We start from the raw sequence: 25500 nt of genomic DNA on the forward strand, positions 1-25500 counted from the left end.
GGGGACCAAGGCTTTTTCCTCTCAGCTCATTGCAACATGGACCAGCAAGCTCATTCCACCGTGTCGGCCTTCTTCGGGATACAAGAGAACGGCTATGTCTTCACTGTAGTACTGTAGTGAGAGTAAGAGAGAGATGGTATTTTGCTTTTTGTTAGATACGAAAGAGATGGTATTTTTCATTTTGGTAGAAGGAGAATGGGATATTCATTTTCTAGAGAAAGAGTAGGTGATTGTGATGTTCTTTTGAAAAAAGAGAGAAATTATATGTTGCTTTTGTCGAGAGATACATGGCTTTTTCATGGAGAGGGAGTTTTTATGAGTTTTTTGTTTTAGAGAGAGAAAAGGATTTTTTTGTCAAAAGAGCAATCAGACTTTGGTTTTAGAGAGGGTTTAAAGAGAGAGAGAGGAGGGATTGTGGGTAAAAAAGAGAAATCGACATAGAGAAAGGGATTATGGGTCAAAAAGAGTAGTAGATACTTCATCCCAAGTGGGATGGCGTTGGAGGTGGTCGGGCTCCTCGTTCCAAGTGGGGTGGTGGTGGAGGTTGTAGGGTTCCTCAATCGGTAGAAGCTTGACACCGTCAGTGTTTTTGTAAAATGAGCGTTGAAACATAAACATCTTTCTATTTCTTCTTCCCATATTTATTGTTTTTCTTTTTCCCTCTTTTATTGCTATTACACTCCTTTACTGCTATTACACTCCTCGTTTTCTTCTTCTCTCTAACTCTCCACTCTGCTCCTCGTTCTTCCGATAGAGACAGGCTGGTTGCCTGCAAAGAGCAGTTGAGATAAAGGTCTCTATCTCTCTATGCAAAAACTTTTATTTTCAAAGAGAGAAAGGGAATTGGGTAAGCACATGAGAGAGAGGAAGAGATATAGAGATAGGCCTTTTGGGTAAGCACGGGGAGAGGGACCCGGGCATAGATAAATAAAAGAAGTTGGAGAAGTAGAGATTTAAAGAGAGGATTGGGTTAAAAAAAAATGAATTAAAAATAAATAAATTTGTTTAGAGGTTAAAAGATATAATAAATAAAATTTTTATGTTTTAAGATAGATTTTGAAACTTTATATCTATGGAAAAATATAATCTATATAGAGATATTCTCCTTTTATTTCATTTTTTACTGTACACCTACTCACTCAATTGGACGAACCAGAGCAAGTTGGCCCAATCGCAATGGGGCGATCCACCCCACAAAACCACTCGCTCTCGGCCCTATTAAAAGTCAATCTTCTAGCGCGCTTGAACGCTCCCCAGAGTTGGTCTCATGAAACACGAAATCTCTTGTAGCGTAGTTACGTGGTCCCGCTTGACGAGATTGCTCATTCAGTGGTCCCCCGGTGAAACATGCGACTTGTTTGTAAGCCGATAAGAACAAATTAAAAAATCGGAAATGACACGGTTTCATGCGACACAAACCTCCAGTCAATAACGTTTGGCATAACTTTAGAGTTTTCAATGGGCCAGCCCAGCCTAAACCTCAAGAGTTGGCTCGGGTAGGGACGGCAATGGGCCGGGTGGGCTGGCCTGGTTTGATCGCCCTGAAAAAATTAAGGCATGGGCCACAAGGGCTGAACCAATGCTGAGCTAGCATGAGCTGCGCCAAGCAAGGCCTGGGCCATAGCCGGTTTGGTTTAGCCTAGCACAACCCTCTTTTTTTTATTTTTTTATTTTATTTGGCCCGGCCAAGCCTCGATAGGGTAGGGGACTGGGTTTTGGTGAGAGATTTATTTAGCCCGATAGGGACAACCCATACTGGACATGGGCTATCCCTATAGGGGTTAGGTCTATAGCTGGGCCAACCCCTTGATAACCTTAGGCTCGGGCATAACTTGGTTCACCTTGCCCAGCCCGACCTGAACTGGCATGGGCTGTCCCTATGGGGATTAGGTCTAGAACTTGTCTAACCCCTTGATAACCTTAGGCTCGGGCATAACTTGGTTCAACCCAACCCAGCCTGACCTGAACTGCCCCCTCTTTTGATTGTATTTGACTCTGCCCTAGGCTAGGGCCTCATCGGCCTAGTTTAGGGAGGGCCAAGCTCAAACCAACCCTATCAAGTCTACGGCCAGGGTAGCTTGGACTAGGCCCTAGCCAAGCCCATTGCCAACCCGTGGCCATGAGTGCATACCCTCGCATACCAAACACTTCTTATTACAAAATTAAGGCCAAGCAGTGCCATCAAGTCCCTATGGGCACCAGGGGGATTTTGAAACTAATCAGATTTTTTTTTTGCAAACTCACCATCAGAAATATCTTCATAGATGTGGATAAATATCTTCAAAAACGTGCATCATACATTAAAATGGGTGCGGTTTGTATAGAGCCTAGGCTCTAAACGTTCAAATTAGAGCCTACCTTCAAATAGTATTGAGGAATGTAGTTTCAATGTTGAAAATATTTGTGATAGCTTTAAAATATATTTTTATCTTTATTTATAAAGTTTAAAGTTTCAAAAATAGTATAGATCAATTAATATATGAAAACTTTAAAATTTGGAAAATTCACGGTCCAAAAAATGCATTACAAAATACACTATTCCTAAAATTGGAAATCTTTTTTTTTTATGTCCGTGCACCTTGATGTCGAAATGATCAATTTGATGATCAAAACAACCTCTTCGAGTGGAAATATTTTTTGGTAAGCTCAAATTTGATCTTTTAGAACCTCGGCTCTATATAAACTTTACTTCAGAGGCGAGGCTCACAAAGAGCGCGTAGAATTCTCACTGGATTTCCCCCTCTCTCTCTCTCTCTCTCTCTCTTCACGCGCGCGCAGCAGAAACTAAAAAGGCCCTCCCCGGCTGGCCATTAAACCCGTGTGCCCTATATATACCGATCTCGAGTTCCCCTCCAACAGGAAACCCTTCTCTCTCTCTCTCTCTCTCTCTGTTGCACCTCAAAATGGCCGCCATGAACCGCTTCCTCAGGTCCTTGACTTCTCTCGCCTCTCGCCCCTTCTCCAGTCTAGTTTCAGAGGCGGAGTCTCGCTTACACAACATTTCTCTGTCTAAAGTAATAGTAGGAGTTCTCAGCCATGGCAGCGAGAGCCGAGCGAGAGGAACGTTCAGTGGGTGTTTTTGGGGTGCCCTGGCGTCGGAAAGGGCACTTGTGCGAGTCGCCTCTCTCACTTGCTTGCCGTGCCACACATCTCCACTGGCGACCTAGTCAGAGAAGAGCTCGCTAATTCTGGCCCTCTTACTGAGAAGGTAAAGAGTGAACTCTCTCTCTCTCTCTCTCTAAATCCCCTGTTACAGAGCTGGCCCCTCTCTCTTTCTCTCTGGTAGAAATGTTCCCTTGCTGGAACGTCGTCTGAATCTCTCTCTAGAAAAGCCGTCTTGCCGGAATCTCTCTGGAAATTCATTCTCTCTATATCTCTATATAATGCCAACGGCCCTCCCTTTTCCACTAAAAAGATCTCTCATTGCGAGAATGTTGTCTGAAAATCTCTCAATTATTGGTATATTTGCCGAAAATCTCACGCTTCTCTGCTTCAATGCATGTTTGAGCTTCCTCTTCTCCTTCTTCTTCTTTTAATTGGCCTTGATTTGTTTATTTGATGAATTTATTAGAAATAGGGGAATTTCATGGGAGCCCTCTCGAGGGTTAATTGCTTCTATTTCACTTCATGTCTTTGTTGAGTTTCTTAAAAATGGAGGAATTTCTTGACAGTTAATTTCTGAGATCTGTTTATTATTTTGGAAATTAAAAGCTTAAAGTAGCTCTAGCAATGCGTAACTTATAGGTAAAAAGCTTATACCGCTCATTAATCCATGTCCTTTTATCAATTGTTTGGATCATTCTTTCCCATCAGGAAAATTGAAGAACTTGTTCTTTTTACACAACATCTTAATAATCTTATTTTTTTGTGACGCTAGTGGTTTGCTATTAGCTCCAATAACTTTTCTGTTGCAGACTTGCAGTCCTGATATGTCTATGTTGACATGCCTATGAATGGATGATAAACTTATATTTCTCATCTTTAGCGAGGGCATCTCGATGAACCACTTTGATTAATATAATGTAGTTTTCGATATGTAATAGTGTAAATATTGACGTTTGATTAGTGAATAACTGTGGGAAGACTCCTTAAGAATGTGTAATAGTGTAAATATGGACACATAATTGGGTCTTATTTTGTGGCTGATTCTGACTTGACCAATTTCCTATTCGTACATTCATTCTATTATTCTTTATTTCATTTTCCTGTTCATCTTATTGTTGTGCAAAAGATGATCTAGAAAATGGAGTGAGTGCACTATTGGATTTGCTTGCAGTTCAGAGATTGGAACATCATAGCCTTTGAATTGAACGATGGGCTTCAAGCTGAAATTCAATGGAGTTTTCATATTCATAAATCTCTTCCCAAAATCCCTGCTTTTGTAGTTTGTGGTCTCTACTGTCTCATAACTCAATTTGGATTCTTTTGGATGGATCGAAATCTCCCTCCTAAGTAATAAATTTCATATGAATTTGGTAACCAAATAACCAAATTTGAATAAAAATTTGGATATTAAATTGAAAATTTATAATTGCTTTGGATTCCCAATGGCATCTGATTTGGTGTTTGGTTTAACGATTGGGCTTACAAGTGACTTGGAGAGTCGATTTGGTTGATCTTGGTATAAATTAACTATAGGGGGATCATATAAACATGTGTTTTCTGATACATCTATGCAGACGCATAGCAGAATGTGTTGGGATTTGTACTCATAATTCATTATCTTGTTTGGTAATTTGAGAATGCTTATAGTGTCTCCATTCCCTGATAAATGATCTTTTCAGTATCGGCATAAATGACCTAACTGTACCCCCTGAATCTAAAGTTACTTGCCGCTCCAACTCAGTTCCAACAATGCATTCCACAGACAGAGAAAGCGGAACTGCTTGGCCCACTTACCCTCCCAAAATATCGGGTTTCGAAGATATAGATGCCACATGGCAAACCAACCTAGGTAAATGCTTGCTATCTTGATACAATTATTGCGTCGTATTCCTACATCCGATCCATGAATTGTCTTATCCCTCATCAATGATATCAAATTTATTGAAAAAACTATCGCGGACGTCTTTCTGCTAAACAAGATCTATTGAACTCATAATTTATTAGATACTTTTTATGATTGTCAACTAAGCATCGCAAATAAATTGATCCTGGTTGTTCAATGTTTTGATAACCAGAGTCATCTTTGAGAAATGATCACTTTGAATCAGACTCCATAGAATTAGTTTAATCCTTTTTTCTGTTGTTAAGGCGGAGAACTGAACCAAGAATTCTCTTGCGGAGAACTGAACCAAGAATTCTCTTAATCATCAATCAAATTACTGTTCATGACTCCGGATTCTATTTTCCCATCAATCCAATCGTTGTTCACGGTTTTTCTTTTTCGTATCAATGAATAGATCTCTTTATGACATTTTTTTTTGGCTGATAATGACAAATTATTACTTATAGTCGCTTGGCTTTTGTTAACATTATAGATTACTAAATGGATTTGAAGTCTCAGTATTGCAATCCGTTTATGTTGTCTTTTAGTTTTGTTAGAATGACCATCTGAAAAGACATGATTTTTTGTGGCCTTGGATTGGATATCTTAGCCTTCATCCTGCATGGTAGAATATCAATTTTGCTCTAATTTTTCTTTTTCCAAAATTTTTTTGCAGCTTTCAAACATTGTAAATCAAGGCCAATTGATTTCAAATGAAATTCTTAATTTCAATCTATTGTCCAAACGTCTTGAAAATGGGGAGGCAAAGGGTGAATCGGGATTCATTCTTGATGGATTCCTGCGAACGATAAATCAAGCGGTATGCATATATCATCACATAATTGTGGACATTGCGTATTAAGAGTAATGTCTTTGTTTCTTTATTGGTGATCATAGGATGTGAACTTTTAATGAGTGTTTGGCTTATGTTAGGACAGCTTCCAAGGAAGAGGAGAAGGTTTTTCATCATTAATTTTGCATGAGAGTTTTATCTGCATTTCTTGTTTAATTTGTATTTTTTGTGTTATATCCTAAATAGTCAATTGAGATGTTAACTGATTAGTTTGTCCTCTGCATCAAATTCTTTTTTCATCTTGATCTGGCTTCCAGTGATTGCAATATTATGTGATTCTTGTATGATGTATGGACTATGGCTGGGTCTTTATTTGTGGTCTTTGGCATTGATTTTACATCTGTCTTCTATGAAGAAATGTCATGCACAACACAATTGAAAGTTTCTAATATTTATATGATGTCTAAAACTTGACACATCACAGGTTTAACATGTGAGATTGCCCTTAGGGATTCCTTCAAACTTACATTACTTCGAATTAAAATGATTATGGGTTTTTCCCTGATAAAACATATGTCATTCTTTGTGTTTTATTGTCAGCTATTCTCATATTCTATTTATTCCGCCCTCCTCTTTTTCTTGCATGCCCATGCAACTCTTTGGAGGATTATGCTTTTATAATTTGGATTACAGGTCATCACCCTTATTTATTAGTTTTTTCTACCTTCTTCACAATGAACCTTTTAATTCTAATGCTTGTTTTGCAGAACCTCCTGGTGTTCTGCATAGATTGATCTTATTATTTATGTTGCCTGGATGCAGGTACAAATTTTCGTAATGGGCATGATACGGGGTACAGGTACAAATTTTCGTAATGGGCATGATACGGGGTACAGGATTCACCCCGGCCCTAAGAAATAGGACTCAACAGCATGGTTATGCACACAACCACATGGATTTGTTATGAAATCGTGAACATCAATATGACAAATGAAGCCAAAAAAATATATTCCCACAAGGAAAAGAAAAACATATGTCTTGATTATCTATCCTAAACATGAAAAATCAAAGAATCTATGTTAGTAGAGCGACTGAAATATCTCCCACTTTGATTGGAGGCCCAAAAAGAAGAACTTTTGTAAGATGAGTCAATTCATCGTTTTTTTTTGTCCTTTTTTATTTTTTTTCGGGGGGGGGTGGGGTGGGTGGGGTGAGGAGATCGTCTTTGGGATTAGTCTTTGCAACAATTTCCCCCAACACTATTGACACAACTTCAGTTCCTGTGATCCAATCTAGGCTGCTTAATAGGTTCAATATTAAACTATAACACTATGAGTGTCAAGGTAAAACTTTTCAGAAATCATATTTGTGTTACTTTGGCTCCTTTTAAAGAATCTCTTCAACACTTTCATGATACTCATTGGTACAGCATGCAGATCTACTGTCCAAACATAATTAGGATATGGCTCTTGGAGTTTGCATGTTTGATTTTACATTTAAGATTATTGAATCATGCCTATAGAAAAATGCATGCTAATTTGCTATGTTGTTAATTAAGATGTTTAGATAATCAGTTGCCTCCTCTATAACTCAGTGGTTGAGCATCAGTCTTGTAAAATGTAGGTCTCATAATTTTGAGAGAGAGAGAGAGAGAGAGACACTTTTAGGTAGTCTGAATCTTCAATATTGATTTGACAAGGATTCCAAATATTGAGAGAGAGAGAGAGAGAGAGAGAGAGAGAGAGAGAGAGATGTTTAGGTAGTCTGAATCTTCAATGTTGATGTGATAAAGATTCCAAATAATGTTTTCCATCATTCTATAAAATTATATATTAGAACACTTGTTTTGCACTACATTGCCATTACTTATATGTATGAAATATTTTATACTTCATAGCAGTGATCATTTTGAGATTCTAAAAGATCCTTTTATTCTATGAAATATTACAAAAACTGCAATTTGTGCGAGGAAGAGAAATCTTGAATACATATTCTTTTTGGTCTGGAAAGGATAGCATGGTAGTTATACTTGATATCTCTGTTCTTGTCATAGAAGCGGGAGAAAGGGGTCATGTTAATATTTGATCTGCGGGAAGCATTCTGTGTTTGGGATTACCTATTATAGGCAAGGAAACCCCAGAATTGAGGAAATTAGCCAACATTTAAATGAGCTTCTATGGTGAATACAATGCTTGAAAATTCGGCCGCCCGACCGCCTAGATGGCCGCTGCAGTCTATGCGGAGGCATTATGCGTTTTGCTTCTGGGCATCAGCCCATGACAACTTGCGGGCGATGGAAAAAAACCCTCGGGTGAGGGTAGAAAAATGTAATTTTCCCCCTTAAAAAGGGGGGAAAAGGGTTTTAAAGGGTATTCTAAACCCCAATAGAAAATCCGTGGCCTTTAGGGTGAGAAAAACCCCTCAAAAACCACTCTTTTGTGATTTATCGTAAGATTGATAAATTTTTTCCCAAAACGAAGGCAATAGTTTGTGGGTGGATTTAGAGCTTCTAATAGTTGATTTTGAGAACTTTTATGGACCCAATAGACAAGGCACCAACATCGATTTGATTTTGATATTTTTAATGTATTATCATATTTGAAAGAGGGTTTTGATTTTATTTTGCTACAACATATTATGTTATGAATCATGTGTTTTTTCTTTTACTTTTTTTTTCTTTTACGATATATTTACATGTTTGTAGTTAAAATATTGATTTTTTTGGTGATTTATTGATTTTTTTTTCTCAGTTGGAGAATGAAATTGAGCATATATCGTATTCTTTAATGAATAATTGATTCCTTTTTTGTACAATGTGTCTTATTTTGATATTCTATTTTTTTTGTTTTATTTTATTTGATAAATAACTGATTATATGATATCTTAATGTGTTCAGTCTCTTATATGAAAGTGAAACTAAAGTCTTAAAATGACTTATATAATCTGTTATTCATTTAAGTCTTATTGTAAAGTAATAGTTAGTGTCTTAGTGACTTAATTCTTTAATATTTTTTTTTTTGGGAGGGAGGGGGGGGGGGGGGGGGGGGGGGGGGGGTGGGGTGTTTGATTTTGGCGAGGGCACCCTATCCCTGGGTGCCCAAATCCATTTTTTTTAATATTGGTTGAATAGTAAATATTTGAATCTTAAACATTAAGTTCTTATCTATATTGACTGGTGAGTGTTGCTTCTAGTTATTGGATTTTCAAGAAAACCTTTTCCAAAATTTAGTGACTAGCGACTGCATAAATGAAAAATTAGTTAGGGCCAAGTTAAGGTAAAGTAAAGGATCAGCCTTTTGCTACGGGCCTAAGATGACAGCATATAATTATATATTTCAAGATTGGTAAACTATTTTTTTTGTTGTTACTTGGTTGTGCTCGTTGTAGCCCTAAACTTTGATAACTTGAATAGTAGGTTTAGCCTTAAAATATGACTATCAAATACACCTTAACATTGCCTATTATGTATGATCTAAAATTTATCAGTATATATATTTTATTTTTGACATGTTAATGGGGTGAGAATGGTTCCCTCGATGTCACGTTGTGACTCTACATACTGTTACCCAGGCCGAGGGTCCATTCCTATTTATGGGTATACTGTTAGCATTAGCTTGAATGTGAATGATATAGTATCTTTTAGTGGGATGCTTACTGGCAAATCTTCCAAAGTCTCAAGGTAATTGTACAGCTTTGATTCCATAAAAGCATGGATACTATAGGTCCACTATGACTCAACCAAATAATTGTGTCTTCCTCTTTTGGCTACACATATGGAACAAAATCAACCATCGGTCTTAAAGTGTACCCACAAAGGTTACATTGGCGTCGGAGTGTTTTAAGGTAAGGGTACGTTTTCGTTTTTCTCTTGAGGCAAGTGTGAGCTGCTTCCTTAGCATATACATAAGTAACATAACCACTCGTTAAGGTGAGCTTTTGCATGTATTTCTTTCTCTTAAACCACTAAGGTGACCGCTAAACTCTTTCAAGACCATGAGGGACCAATGTTGTGTAGATCTGTTGTTAGATATCTTGTCGCCTTATAGGTGAGTTGTTAAAAAAAGAAAAGAAAAATAGAAATCACTTTATGATGGGTTCTTTAGCAGGCACAGGTCAGAAGACCTCTTTCTCCTAAATGCTAAATGATTAGGTAGTGTTCCAAGACCGTGTTGCTAAATGCTTTTCTAATATGTGATTTCTTTCTAATATCTTGAATTTACAAGAAATTGCCATCATTTTTTGTGTGTTTTTTCTCTATTGGAGCATTTCTAGACCAAAGATAACAAATTAGCTCATGCAAGATCCTTGGGTTCAAGGGTGGTGAAATAAAATTCTCAGGCACTAAAGGATTTCAGTTTTGTGGGGCTAAGTTTGTTCTCTTCTTATCTAGGCTTGCCTTCAGTGACAATGCTTGAATAAGGGTTTTCAATATTCAGAGCTTTACAATGAAAGTATAAATTCTTATTATATGATGAAACTCGTAACATCGACACTATTAACATGGAAATATGTACCGGAAAACAGTTTTGACCTGAAAGGTGAAATGGCAACATTAGTTGACAATCATCTTAAACACATATGGTGCTTTGTTATAAATTGCAAAGTTAGATGGTGGGTATACTGGAAAGAAAATGCTCCTGACTCTGTTGAGCCCATTTGAGAAATATTACATTGTGTGTGCTCGTTGTTTTATTTTGCTTGCCTAGCGAAAGAAAAGACATATAGGCTTTTATCGTAGAGTATTTACTATTGTTCTTCATTGGGCTTAATAGTAGAAATGTGGTTATACTCTGTCGATCAAGAAATGCGAATATAGGCTTCATATTAGAGAATTTCTCGTTCTTTATTGGGGCTTAATGGTAGAAATGTGGCAATGCTATACTGATCAAGAAATGCAACAGAATTTTTATCGTAACTGTATTCCTTGCAGATGAGCTGATGCATGTGTTTTCTTTGCTTTAGGAAATATTGGAAGAGGTAACCGATATCAACCTTGTGGTTAATCTAAAACTGAGAGAAGATGTGCTTCTAGAGAAGTGTCTTGGAAGGAGGATTTGCAGTCAATGTGGAGGCAATTTTAATGTGGCAACTATTGACATAAAGGGGGAGAATGGAAGGCCCGGCATATGTATGGCTCCTCTTCTTTCTCCTCCACATTGTGCTTCCAAGCTCATTACTCGATCTGATGACACTGAAGAAGTTGTAAAAGAACGACTCCGTGTGTGCAACAAAATGGTAACACATCACTGTTTCATACATTTCCTTTTATGGCTTTGGTTTGTTGTTAAAGCTCTCTCTCTCTTTCTCTCTCTCTCATTCTGGATTACTTTGTTGTTGCAGAGCCAAACTGTGGAAGAGTTCTACCGTAGTCGAACCAAGTTGCTGGAGTTTGATCTCCCAGGTGGAATCCCCGAATCATGGCCAAAATTGCTTGCTGCTCTCAATCTTGAAGATCATGATCATAAAAAAAGTGCAGCTGCATAATGTACCGATGCTCCCTTTGTTTTCTTTCAAGACCCTTCATTTTTCATTATCTATTAAAAGAGGAGAGAAAATAGGAGACAGGATACGAGGGTCTGGTATTATGTTGTTGTATTGTCATTCCACGGGTGGCAACTCAAATTCATCATTTTTTTTAAATAAAGCTTTGGCTGTCGTAAGAAGCCCACCAAGAAAGCAGGCTTTCAGAGATGCATACATCAACGCCCATCAATCATATGGAGATGGATGCTGTATTGAGAGTATTGGAGTATGAAATTTTGATCGAGGGAGGATGGATTCTCTATTATATTATCATGATTCATTCTTCTATTTTTATGCTCCACAATACTGTACTTCAGTATATGCAGGACCGGTTTGATATCTATGCTAGGATTGTAGTTCATTTCTGTGCCTAGGATTTTAGTCTTTGGCATAGAATCTGACTTTGTGCTATTGTTGGTAGTGGTCTCTCTATTTCTATGACGCATGAGCATATACAAAGCCTCTCTCTCTATCTGTGTTCCAAAACAGGCAATTCAGATTGGATTTGGCTGGTGGGCGACCCACATCTCTCGCTGGAATCACCGGATGGTACTATTTTAAATTTTTCTGACTGATTTTTGGCAATCAGGATTGGATTAGTGAAGGCCTTAACCATCTGGATGATCTAGGTTTTAAAACACCAGTCTCTGTCCTTGCACTTTCTCTTGACAGTTGCATGTCAACATGCACAAAGCTCAGGCACAGTACGATTATGGTATCGATTGACACAAGGTCATTACATTTGAAATTGGAAATTGCATGTTATATATGGATTACCCTTTCCAAAGAAATTTTTGAAAATTTTATTGAATGTGATGTTTGGCTCTTGATTCACATCTGAGAGGTACAAGTAATTGTACGTAAACGGTCTCGTGGTAACTTTGTATGCTATGACTGAACACGTTGGAATCAATAAAGTATATTGAACAAACATAGCTTCTAATTGATATTTTGTGGGTAAATGATAAAATCAGGTATTCACATTCGTGAACGTAAAAGTCATGTCACATTGATAAACCTTATTGACAAAAGCTAAGCTTTTTATTTTGAGAGAGACTTAACTGGGCTCCATGTATCCATTAAAAACATCAAACCAAGTGAAGGATTTACATCGAGACATGATATGAAGAAAATTAAGTATTAAAACACGAAAAAGTTTTAGCGGACTCTGATAAGGCTTAGATGACGATGAAACAAAAAAGAATTTGAAATAAAAACAGAAAAGGTTGCTCAATTAAATTAACAAGAACAAGCAGAGATATAAACTAGAACTACAAGTAAAAGGAGAGGGCTAAAAGAGGGACCACCCGAATCCATAATGAGGAGAGAGCAAAAGATGCCTTCTGTGCATTTCCCCTCAGAGTGCTAGAAAGAGAACCCAATCGGTATTATATAGGGTGAAAGAGGCATAGAAGGATAGCCCAGATTTTCCTTGTGATCGAACTTTATTTATTTGAGTCATGCTTTCCATTTGATGGCTAAATGCCTTGGCTTATACATGAGCGTAATATTTTGAATATCATGCAAACTTCGCCTTCCGGTTTAAATGGAATCTTTCCAAGATGAATCATTTATTTGATCGGAAGATTATAACTTTTATATTTTAAAGGTTCAACTTGAAATTCTCTCATGTGGTTAGATGTAAAAATATTTTTCTTGCCCTTGTGCTTCGGACAAGAGACCATGGAGTAACGGTGGTACGAGGCCACCCTAGCAACACGATCCATATGGTCATAGCAACAACTTTAACTGTATGATTATCTCAGTGCAGCCAATGGGCTAGACAATGATAAATACAAAGTAGAGACAAGCAGTAAATTAAATAACTAGATAATGGAACCATTCCATCATCGAACACTCTCATGGGATGGACGTAACCTCACTGCTTATGATGATTATATAGATTAAATTATTAGGGCCCATACTTTTTATCATTAATATTATAATTGAGTTTAGCTGAGATGGAGATGTTGAGATGGATGAGTGACAAGACAAAAAAAAAAAAAAAAAAAAAATTCGAAAAGAAAATAAATCTTAAAGAATTCAGGAATGGCTCCAATAACCAATACGATGCAAAAAAGTAGATTGGCATAGTCTAGTATGTATTGCATCGGCCTAAAACAACACCAATTAAGAGAGACGATTTAATTTAGTGAAAGGCTACAAAAAGTCAAATAAAAAGCCCAAAAGGACATAGATGGAATTCGTGATAAGTGATATTATAACTTATAATCTAACAGAGGATATGTCCCTTAATAAAATGGAATGGTAGAAGAAGATTTGTGCAGCCGACTTCAAATAATTAAGATAAGACTCTCGTGATGATGATAATGTTATAGTTATGATTATAAAAAAACTGCATTCACAAGTGCCACGACCATGCAATCAATTGATTAGCAGAAGTGAGGGCTCACTACTTGGGATCTTATCAAAAGTCCAATTCCCTTCCATCACCATCCATCAATAGAACAGATAGATGGTCATAACACTCGGAGTATTAGTTTTATATTATAATACGATTTCTTTTTTTATGAAAGGGAAAGTATACAATGAGATTATTTACCTTTGTTACAAGGTGGCCACTGCTTAAATTGATCATTAGATGAAAAATTGGGTGGTTGCATTTATTATATCGACTAAGCTCAAACTTCAAAAAAAAAATTCTCTAAGTTTGTGACACACCCAAGCTATCATATTTTATATAGGATGGTTATAAGTAATTGTGACCTCCTTGTATCAAAGGTAAATGGTCTCATTCTATGCAATTCCTTTACCTAAATGGTCTTAACTATGAACTATCTTATATCTTAATTTATCTTAATTTTTTTTCTAAAATAAAAAAAAAAATAGAAAAATTGACTGGGATTCTATGCCATAAGACCATTTACTTTGTTACAAAGATTTCACAATCACTTATAGTCATTAAATATCAAATTTGATGGCTTGATGTGTGTCATGAAATTCAAGAATTATTATTTTTTTAACTTTGAGTTTAGTCAATGACACACTTACAACCACCGGATTTAAAATTTGATAAATAAATAAAAAATGATTGTGATCTTCTTGCACTAAAAGTAAATTATCTCTTTATATACTTTTCCAATTTGATTTGGGGTAAATGTGGATGTCTCATGAATTTGTTCATTCACAAGTAAGAGGCGAACTCACAAATCAAATAAACATGAAGAATGACTTCATGCAACGGTTGTATAGTAATATAATGAAACAATCTTCAAAAACTATGCTATGGCCATTTCTTTGACCCTAATTTCTAAATATATAACGTTTTCATTGTAGTGAATAATCATAAAAAACAAAAATTAAAAACACACCCTAAAAAGTGTTTTTTTAAACCCAATTAACATAAGCCATCCATTTTGATAAGATGCTTAGATTTAAGCCTCGGAATCAAATTTTTTAAATGGCTTTAGTATCTCAAAATTTGAAAACACAACCTAAAAAGTATTTTTTAGCTTAATTAACATAGGCCACTGTCCAGTTTGGTAAGATACTTAGATATAGACCTTGGAAGATTTTTTTCCTTTCCAAATTTTTTAGATGGATTTATTATCATTAGATGAAAAAAAAAAAAAAACTATATATATATATATATATATATATATATATATATATTGAATTTGTAAAGGCCTAAATCTTGAATTTCACAAAATGGATGGTCTAGATTCATTGTTTGATAGGGATTCATTTTGACCACATCTAGAGTACAAATTAAATTTATTTTTTTTGGAGATTGGTTATTAGGATGAAGAGAAGGTGTGTACTATTTTTAAGGTCTGAATAATGCCACAAACATGATTTTTTAAAAGAAAAAATTTATATAAAATTGCAACCTTAAAATATAAAATTACAGATGCACCTCAAAATCCATCAGAAAAGGTTGTTTTAATGTTGAAAAACCTTCTAATTGATTATCTCGATATTGAGATTTATGAATATGAAAAAAATAAGATTTAGAGTGCAAGAAATAATGCATCTTATCCAGACCATCCATTTTCAAGATTTTCATATGTTTATAGATCTACTTGATTTTAACTATTTTTAAAATTTAAAATTTTACAATTAAATATGAAAATAGATTTTTAGATAATCCTAATAATTTTTTTACGCCAAAATACATATTATGATAAAATTTAGAGGTGCGCCTTAATTGGATTGTTTAAGGTTGCAACCTTACAGAAACCACACGAGTGGTAGTTTCATTATATTACAATGACATGAAATCCAAAAAAATTTACTTTGATCTCTTTTTAGATTTTTTTTCATTAGCAAACTCACTCATTCATAACTCAAAAAAACCACCCAACACCTCAACAGGCATCTTCTTCATCTCTTTTTTACCGCACACCTCTTTATTACTCTCTCGTCTTCACAACTCATCAGTAGCTTTTTTGCCCGATGGAAAAGTGTACAGTACGATGCCCTCCATGAAGGTAGAATCTTATACCGTGTGCTCCCAATATACATATGCGAGGGAAGGACATAGACATGTTAAACACAAAACAGGCGTAAACATGAATATGAACCACCCCTCGCTCTTTATTCCTTTCTAAATTTTTCCTGTCTCTAATCAACAACCCCGTAAACTTCCATAAATCAGCTCTCTCTCTCTCTCTCTCTCTCTCATTAAAGCATTTCATCAAATCCCTGCCTCTGTCTCGTTGCCGAGCCTAACAATGGCAGACATGTACAAAATGTTATTTGGATACTTCCTCATAAAAAGTTGTCTAAAACTCAATTTTGATAGAAGTTCAGATGAGAACCCAAGCCACAGGATTTGGCAAAATTATCAGAAATTATATAGGCAACGACAAATACATTTATTTGGGGTCATGCGGATGCACAACAGTTATTGAAGCTGAGGCAAGAGTTCTTTTGGAAGGCCTAAAGCTAATAAAATATATTGCGGGCAAAAAAATGATGGGTGCAGGGTTGTATAGAGCCTACGCTCTAAACAATCAAATTTAGTGTTTAACAGATCGGACGATTTTTAAAAAATCGCTCACTAACTCGGGATCGTTCACTAGCCGATCCTGATCTAGCCTGATTTTAACTGTCATGTATGCAGAAATTATTTTTCAATGTACTTATTGGAGATTTGTTCTAAAAATCGGACGATAAGTGCATTGTCACAGTAGAGAGTCTACAAAGATGTCTTTATAACATTATATATATATATATATATATATATATATATATATATATATATATATATATATATATATATATATATATATATATATATATTTGTTTTTTTTTTTCCTATTCTTCTATAGACACGGTTTTTATGCTGCCAACCCACATACTGTAGAAATGTGGGCTTGGCAATAAATATATTTTTTAAATAATTTGATCCAAATTTTTTATGGAGATCATGAATATGAAAGAAAATAATAATTTGAAAACTAGAATTAATAATTATATCAAAAAAAAATTTGGACCGTTAGTTACACTTGGTTTTATATGGATTACCTATCTGCAGCTATCTTTAAGATGGATGCTTTATACCTCTGGACTGTGTACGATAGAAATGTGATCCAACCCGCATGAAACAATTTTCCTTCTATTTCTCTACTTAAAACTTCATATATTATTACAATTTTTTATTCGCTAACAGCAGGGTTTGCCGCTTTGAGCGAGTAGACACATACGCACCAGAGTTGTGTAAGCCCGACAGGGTGCCAAGCTCGTAGGTCCCTAAACTCGGGGGATATAAAATTTATTCATTGTTCATCTGATTTGATGTTCAATCTAATACCTACACCACCAACCCCTTGAAAAGCACATAGACATACAGAGACATAGATGTGAAAGAGAAATTTATTCTTGTTAAAAAAAAAAAAAAAACGATGAAAATTTATCAAAATTGTCACAAAAAGAAAAACAAATTTTATATTTTACCTACACTTTTAATTGAATTCCAAAATACCCAAAAAACAAACATGGTCTTGATTTGAAATATTATAATATTATATATTTATTTTATTAATATAATTTATATTAATATAATATTTATTGATTACATAGTATATATAATATATAATAATATATATATATTTATTATATATTCCGAAAAAATATTGCTTCTAGTGCGTACTCATTTTCTCCGAAACCCAATTATGCTTATAATATTTATTTTTTTGCTTTTCAAGACTATATAAAAAAAATACATTAAATTTTAAACTTAGTTTTTACAATTTTTTACAATTTTTTGAGTTTTTTGGAAAAACATTTACCAAAATTATGTTTTTTTAAAAAGAAAAATAGAGGCACCAATCGGCCGATCTAATCGACTAATCAAATTGGGCCAAGACCGACTAATCGACCCGATCCGTTGTTTTGAACACTGATCAAATTAAAACCTACCTTCAAATCGTGTTAAGAAATTAAATCAAGTAGTTTCAATACTAGAAGTCATTGTGATAGCCTTAAAATATATTTTCATCTTTATTTATAAAATCTAAAGATCAACATATCTACGAAAACTTGAAAATATAAAAAAGTGACTGTCCAAAAATACGTTACAAAACACACTATTTTCAAAACTTAAAATTGATTTATTTCTATATCAATAGTGAAATGATCAATTTAATGATATTTAGGCATCAAAACAACTTCTTTTAGTGAGATTTTTGTGGTAGGCTCCAATTCGATTGTTTCGGACCTCGGCTCTATATAAACTTTTCTCAAAAAATGAATGAAGGAAATTCAAGCAACGTAATTGTTTGGTCAAAAAGTGAAGCGAAACCACTTTGAAGATTATAGAATATTTTTAATGAAAATTCTTTGTAAGCGTTAATGAGTAAATGAAATTCATAGTAATCGTTTAAAACAAAAGTCCCTCTACGCAAATGGCCTACGAAATGGGGGATCTAATCAATAACTGCTTAGAGAGAGTGTGTGATCCAAACAAGAACTGGTTTTTCTCTAGACAATGGACTTTTATTATTACATGCAAGGGCTAAGGTCTAGGGCCCCATTGTTCCTTATTCACACATATCACAAAGAAAAAAGAGAGCACTTACTAGATTTACATGTCTAGGCCCCATTGTTCTTTATTCTCAGAGAGCACAACAAACAAATTAACATGGTCTGCTGCGATAGCACCTGCGGCTTACAAATTAACATGGTTTGCTGCAATAGCACCTGCGTCTTAAGCCTTTGCAAAGCCCACCAGGGAAACCCTCTTTTTGACATAAACGTGTACAGCTGCTGTCACTCAAGCAATGCCCCCTCTGAGTCGTGCATACCTTCTTCGCCTTCGCCTCCGCCTCCATCCCCATCTCTGCCTCATCGACCACACAAATCTTTTGTTAAATACTCAATATATCATTTTCATTTTTAAAAAAAATATTAAAAATACCCATATAAGATGAATTATACCCATATTGTTTGGAGATTGTATATAATGAAGCATTTTATCTTTGATATAAAAAAACCACAATTACTTACAACCATCCGATGTGAAATCTGATAATATAGATGTATTACAAAATTTAAAAATTTATCTTTTAAAGTTTGAACTTGGTTGATGGTGTTAAAAACTATATTTCTGTATCTTTGGCCCTTGAGCTCCCATGGAAGATGTATTATTGAGCTGATAAAATATATGATCAAGAACCTCAGTTTATATAATGACAAAGTTGTGTACTACTAAAAAAACTAACATACGTAATGAACCACCTTCTAAATATGGATACACATAAATTGCATCTATTATTAATAAATTTTGAATTTTGTCAAAAAAATTAAAAGAAGGAAAATATTGTTTTACATATGTAATGAATCATCTTCGTAAGACCTACCTTCAGTTATCCAAACTCAAGTTACTGCATCTTGAGTTTGAAAGGGAGTGTGCAAATATTGAAACATGCACTTGTTTTCGGAACAATATTTTTTTTCTTTTAATGTACACCCATATTAGAAATATGGTTCATTACATATGTAGAACAATATTTTCCTTCCCTTTTTTTTTTCGATAGCTCAGTGGGGAAGATCCCTTTACCCCGACATTGGTAGGCAAGAAGCCTGGGTATAAACCGGTCAGCACATTTAGCGATAGAATTCATGGTGCCTGAATTACAGGTTTGAGTCACACTAATACCAGGGTAAGAGAATCTTCCCCACTGAGCTATTAAAAAAAAAATGAAAATATTGTTCAATAAACCACCTTCCTAATATGAATACACATAAAATGAAGGAAAATATTGTTCCCAAAACTAAATGGATGTTTCTATATGTCCACACTCCCCTTCAAACTCAAGATGAGTTAAGATAGAGTAATTAGAGTTTGGACAACTGAAAGTAGGCCTTAAAAACAAAGTAGGATATAAAGAAGCTTAAGCAGCTGCAAATTAGCGATCTTCAGAAACCGACGCCACGAACAAACCAGTTGCACATAACATCAAATCATCAGGCCTCCAGAACAAACAAGATCGAATAACAAAAAAACTCGATCATCACACAAGATGAAGTAATGGAAAACTCTACAATCCAATAAAAATTGAATAAAGGAAAATTCAATCATTAAACATGAACGAGTAATTGAGAATTTAATCAAACGGGATCAAGTAACAAAAAACTTAAGCATCAACCTGGATCATTAAATCTGATCACCAAACAGGAGGCACTTGAAAGAACCAACAGAAATCAGCAAAGGATCAGCAAACACAATTGGACCTTAAATTCGAAATTGAGAACTGTAAGATCCAAAATAAATCAAATAGTCGAAACATGACCTAGCTCAAAGAGTTGAAATACGACTCAATAAAAGACAGATCACAGAGTCGAAACACGGCTCGACAAAGAAACAGATCAAAGAGTCAAAATAGGCCCAAAAACAAGAAAAAATATGCCTCAACTCAAAAAAAGCAAATAAGAGAGAGAGAGAGAGAGAACCGACTCCAATAGCACATATCAAGATAGAGTGAGAAACCATGGCCAGGAAATCTTCTTCTTCTTTTTCAAAAGCCGCAGATGAGATCAAGAGACTGGATCTGAGATCAAAAACTCGAATATGATGTTTGTTTTAAAATAACCTAGATTATGTGAGAAAAAAGATGCAAGGTTAAACAACGAGAAAGACTATACTCTCATTACTAGGCTTTAGAGGAGAGATGATGGGAAAAACAAGGGAACAAGTGCTTATCCAAGCTCTTAAAAAATTGATGTGGAAAAGATTAATAAAAATAAAAATAAAATAAAAAAGAGCTCAACGATGAGTGACTTTTATAAAAGAAACTTGGATGGGAAGAACTAAGAATAAGAGAGATTAGAGAAAACTGATTTTTATCAACAAGGCAAAGATGCAAAAAAGAACAACTCAAAACTAAAAGTTAAAGAGAGAAAGAGACCGAGGAAAACATGACTTGATTTTTTCTCTGGAAACTATAGAAGTTTCCAGAGACTACTGTTGTAGAAAGAGTGACCAAGAGCAACTGGATCTGACAAATCAAGACAGTGTAGAAACGATATCTACAACCACAGGATGGTCGATTAAGGAAGAAGGATCCTCTCACAAACAGGAACATATAGAACATTGTACCCAACGCATAGATAGTCTTCACAGATTTGGTGATGGCACCAAATTTTGATACCATGTTAAAAATTGTATTTCTGTGTCTTTGGCCTTAAGCTCAAATGGAAGATGTATTATTGAACTTATAGAATATGTGAAAAAGAGCTTCAATTTATAGAATTACAAAATTGTGTACTATTAAAAAAACTAACATATGTAACGAATCACCTTTCTAATATGGATACACAACAAAACGAAAAAAAATATTATTCTACATATGTAATTAACCACCTTTCTAATATGAATACACATAAAAAGAAGGAAAATATTGTTCCAAAAAATAAATGTAGGTTTCTATATTTACATAGATAGAATAAATTTAGCCATCTAATTTCACATCCAATGCTGAAAATTAATTATAACCACCTCGTTTCAAAGGTAAATGGTCTCATTGTATACTTTTTCTATTATTTGATTTAATTTCGAAATGATTATGAGTTGGAGCAGTGTTGAAAGTGTAAAATACTAAATAGTGCGCCTTTGACCAATTATTTGCAAATTTTCCATTTCCAAATAAACCACTACTTTTCTTAGCACAACCTAGCAATATCTCTCTAAGCCAAAACGCAAACCAAGATGGGTGAACCCCTCTAAGAGAATTGTTTGGGTTAACGATGTTGATAGCATGGACAAATCCAATTTTTCCTAATTAGATGTAGAGATGCAACTCGAGAGTGTGTATGTGTATGTACATGACCAAGCCCTGATCCAATAGGTTGAACCCAAATCACATAAAACACCACCCAGCTAGGTTCTTGGTCCGGCTAGGATTCTAGGTTTTCTGCCTCCTTGGCATTTGTATTCAAAATTCGAAGAAAAAAACTTGAAATTTAATTAAATACACCTAACCTTTCAACTATTTAATATTTGAGATTGTATACAATGAGACCATTTACTTTTGATACAAGATGGTCATAATTATTTACAACCATCCAATGTGAAATTTGATGGCTTGGATGTGTCACAAAGTTCGACAAAATTTCTTTTGAAGTTTGAGCTTGGTCAATAGAATAATTGCCGCCACCGAATTCAACATCCAATGGTCAAGATTAATGTGATCACCTTGTACCAAAAATAAATAGTCCCATTCAATACTTTTCTTTAATATTTTTCACATATCAATTGTTAGACCTCTTGATCATTTATTTTGAGATAGGGTTCCTAAATTTAAAAGAAAAAATATAAAAGATTGTCTAAAAAGAGACTATTTATCTTTTGTGAGAATGATTGTAACCACAATGTATAAAAATAAATAAATAACTTCTTTATAGACAATTCCAAAATATAAAATATTAAATGAGTGTAGGTTTGCCAGTAAAAAAAACATATATACGTAAGAAGCTTTTCCTCTAAAGTTAAAAGACTATTTATTCTGAAGAGTGATAGAGCGTGTTTGCATACATAATTCATGTATACTAGGACCTATCGGTGACATAATTAATTCTAACTAAAAAAGAAAAGCAATATAAGCTCAAACGTAGAGAAGAACCAGAAGCCACAACGAGTAGAAAGAGCAGCAGGAGAGAGCACAGTAAACGCCTTTGGCTTGCCATTGAAGATCTCAAGCTTATGGAGAATGGAAGAAGAGAAAAGGGGGTTTAAATAGGAAAGTTCATTAATGTTAAGAAGACAAATGCCACAGAAACTCATTGAACACGAGTCATGGAGGTCAGGCAGGTGTTACTTTCTCTCTTTTTTATAGCAAAGTGGGCTTGCCATCTAAAGACATTTGTCTTCTCCAAATATAAAATTGTGAGCTTTCCACCTAATATATGTATGTGCTCTCTAAATTTAAATTCATGATTTATTACCATAGCTAATAAATTTTACACTAATTTTCTTATAAGTAGAAGTTATTAATAGGAAATTCTTTGTAAGAATGAAAAAGAATAAAATTCAATTGCTTTATCATGGTATAAAGTAGTTTCAATAAAATGAAACCCATTAAAATATCATATCAAGCAAAATGAAAAGGAGGATATAATAAGCCTTCCATTTGCCACCCCCTTTGAGGGGACAGAAGACCGACGCTTTGGACTTGCACGGAGAGAGATGGTAGGAGGGGGTGCGCAGGGCGCAGTGGTCGTAAAATCGAATCGGAACAGTTAACTGGAGATGGGCTTGGAAGCGGTTTAACCAGTCTAATCAGTAAACATGCCGATTCAACCGCTCTAATCGGGCAAGTCCCGGGCTGTCAAAAAGGTGTTGAAGAAATACATAAAATACAAAAAAAATCTACTAAATATGAAAATATATAAAGAATGATTAAAACAAAACACATTCAAATGAAGTTGAAAATTAATGAAAAAAACGGATTTTAGCCCATTTTGAATTTTTCAAGAGCTATTTTTAAAATTTTCAAAAAAAGATAGGAAAATATAAAAGTGAGTATTACCATAACGTAAATAATATTTAAAAATACATTACAAATCAAATTATTTATTTTTAAAATTTTATAAACATTTTTTGAATTTTTTTACAATACCGGTTGATCACCCTAACCATCCAAAACCGAAACCGGCCTGTGGCCCGGTTCCGATCTAACCAGACAGTTGGCAGTTAGATTGAGCGATTTTGTGAACAATGCTAGGGAGAGAGAGTTTTGGAGGGAGAGAACAAGTTTTGGTTTGTGTAGAGATGCAAACTAATAAAAGTTGAAAAAGTTAGGGAATATTATAGATACCCAAAAATGAACTTATAGATATCCTCTCGTCAGTGCTTTTAGTATTACATCATAGATCCAAAATTTGTATTTTCTTGTATTTACCCCTAGTCAAAAAAATCCAAAAACATTGAAACTAAAATGCCTTTCTCATCTCTCACTCTCTCTACCCACCTCTCTTTTTACTGCCCTCTCTCTTTCTTTCTTTACCCACCCTATTTCTACCTCCTCACTCTCTCTCTACCCTCTCTCTACCACTCTCTCTCTCTATTTCTCTCTCTCTACCACCCTTCTATCTCTCTTTCTCACAGCAGTATTTGGGTCTAAGGGAAAACAGTGAGAAGAGTTGAGAGAAAAAAAAAACAGACTGGTAACCTAAGAATTCAAAGGTGTCTCATTCTCAACACAAAATTGTGGTCTTCATGGATCTATCGAACCAAAACAAAGCTAAGTTTCCATAGTTCAAATCAGTACTGTTGGGGATATAGGATTCATTCAATTGAATGCAGGACGGGTGAGGTTTTGTATAAGGTGTCACCCTTATATTAATGAAGTAAGGTGCATCTCAAATTTATATTAAAAATACAATTTTGGCACTGCAATGTTTTGTGATGATATAAAAATTTATTGCTACCCCAAATTATGAAATTTAAAGTTCCAGAAATGGTGACGATCAAGCAAACTTATGAACACTTGAAAATCTTGAAAATAGACGGTCCAGATAACACGTTAAAAGGTGAACTATTTTTAGGACTAAAAATCATCTTTTTTTCTTTCATATCTATTAATCTCAATGTCAAGATGATCAAGTTGAGGGTTTTACAACATAGGAAAAACCTTCTCAATGGATTTTTGGGTGCATCTTACATGTACATTATAAGGTTATGGTTTTTTTAGGTTTGGTTGATAAAGTTTTTTTTTAAAAAAAGTATTGAAGGATAAATCCTTTTGTTTAGCTATTGAGTGTTTTTTGGAAAAGCTTATCTTCTTCTGTTTTTCTGGAATATTTTATTTTTATAAGAGTCATGTGAATAGGAGTTCATTTCCTCGTAAGAAGGATAAGTGTGTTATGTTAATATCTTTTGTAAGGGTTGAAAGTCCAATCCTATCTTTGTATGAGAAACACGGAATTCAGGGAGTTATGATTTATGTTTTAGAAATGGTGGTTATAACTGTACATTGTTGATTGTAAAGGGTTGGCCTTTGATTTGAATGAAGAGAAAATATTTGCTGGTACGTGAGGAGGTATTGACTCCCCGTGTTTATAATTTCGCTTGTTGTTTTTTTCTTAGTTTTGTGTTTCTCTATCTAAAATGAGGCTGTATTTGAGGGTATTGGTAACCAATTATTCGAGCTGTATCGAGTGGTATCAAAGCGTTGATTGATAAGGCATCATGGCTCTCGTACATATTCGACAACCAGGTACCGAAAATGAGCCAATCCAATAAGTGCGGTACCTGCAAGATATTGAGGTAGAAAAATATGAAAATGCAAGTTGAGTTGACCCAACACTTCACGTAAAACCTATCACCAATACATTATGATAACGATAGTGAGGTGAAAGTCGTTTTCGAGAGTCCATTCTATGGCACGTTTTGCGTAGGGAGCCTCGTGGTCGGGAGAGTGATATACTTATGTTTGATGAAGAACCACTCGAAGATGAAGAACAAGTAGGTTTAGATCCTCCTTGATATCACAGATGATCCCGTCTTTGATGAAGGTCTTATTTTTTATGAAAAACAATATGAAAGGACGGAAGTTGGTCTTGAGTAACAAGGATATCTAATTTTTTTATCAATGGAATGATGGAAAAGCAAAATGATGCTTGAACCCAAAAGAGCTCGAGCCTATAGAGATATTTGATGAAGCAAAAGATGGAGGACTCAAAGAAAAATCAATAAGTGAAGTTGGTCAATCATTGAAAGCGCCCATCATGAAGA

At 34.9% G+C, this 25500-nt stretch overlaps 2 protein-coding genes across 2 annotated transcripts; one reads left to right on the forward strand and one right to left on the reverse strand.

Moving 5' to 3' along the window:
* Positions 1-492: 492 nt before the first annotated feature.
* Positions 493-11789, forward strand: LOC18437763 (adenylate kinase 1, chloroplastic). Its single transcript, XM_088845912.1, has 5 exons — positions 493-563; positions 3016-3208; positions 5664-5807; positions 10743-11015; positions 11121-11789. Exons 1-5 carry the CDS (start codon positions 493-495, stop codon positions 11262-11264), a joined length of 825 nt encoding a protein of 274 aa, XP_088702038.1. The 3' UTR covers positions 11265-11789.
* Positions 11790-18241: 6452 nt separating this feature from the next.
* LOC148780309 (defensin-like protein) lies at positions 18242-22529 on the reverse strand. Its single transcript, XM_088847159.1, has 2 exons — positions 22388-22529; positions 18242-18606 (listed from the first exon to the last, which is right to left on the reverse strand). The coding sequence occupies exons 1-2, from the start codon at positions 22449-22451 to the stop codon at positions 18443-18445; spliced, it is 228 nt and encodes a 75-aa protein (XP_088703285.1). The 5' UTR covers positions 22452-22529; the 3' UTR covers positions 18242-18442.
* Positions 22530-25500: the final 2971 nt, after the last annotated feature.

This window comes from Amborella trichopoda, chromosome 9, assembly GCF_054954075.1.
Source record: "Amborella trichopoda isolate Santa Cruz 75 chromosome 9, AtrichopodaSantaCruz75HAP2 v2.0, whole genome shotgun sequence".
Taxonomy (NCBI): Eukaryota; Viridiplantae; Streptophyta; class Magnoliopsida; order Amborellales; family Amborellaceae; genus Amborella; species Amborella trichopoda.

What these genes read in the sequence shown, in the direction of transcription:
- LOC18437763 (XM_088845912.1), top strand. Translation starts at nt 493, where the DNA reads ATGGCGTTGGAGGTGGTCGGGCTCCTCGTTCCAAGTGGGGTGGTGGTG. An exon ending in CTGGCCCTCTTACTGAGAAG is followed by an intron (nt 3,209 to 5,663) that starts GTAAAGAGTGAA and finishes ATTTTTTTGCAG; the next exon opens with CTTTCAAACATTGTAAATCA. An exon ending in TCCGTGTGTGCAACAAAATG is followed by an intron (nt 11,016 to 11,120) that starts GTAACACATCAC and finishes TTGTTGTTGCAG; the next exon opens with AGCCAAACTGTGGAAGAGTT.
- LOC148780309 (XM_088847159.1), bottom strand. Translation starts at nt 22,451, where the DNA reads ATGGCAAGCCAAAGGCGTTTACTGTGCTCTCTCCTGCTGCTCTTTCTA. An exon ending in TCTACTCGTTGTGGCTTCTG is followed by an intron (nt 18,607 to 22,387) that starts GTTCTTCTCTAC and finishes TCGATGAGGCAG; the next exon opens with AGATGGGGATGGAGGCGGAG.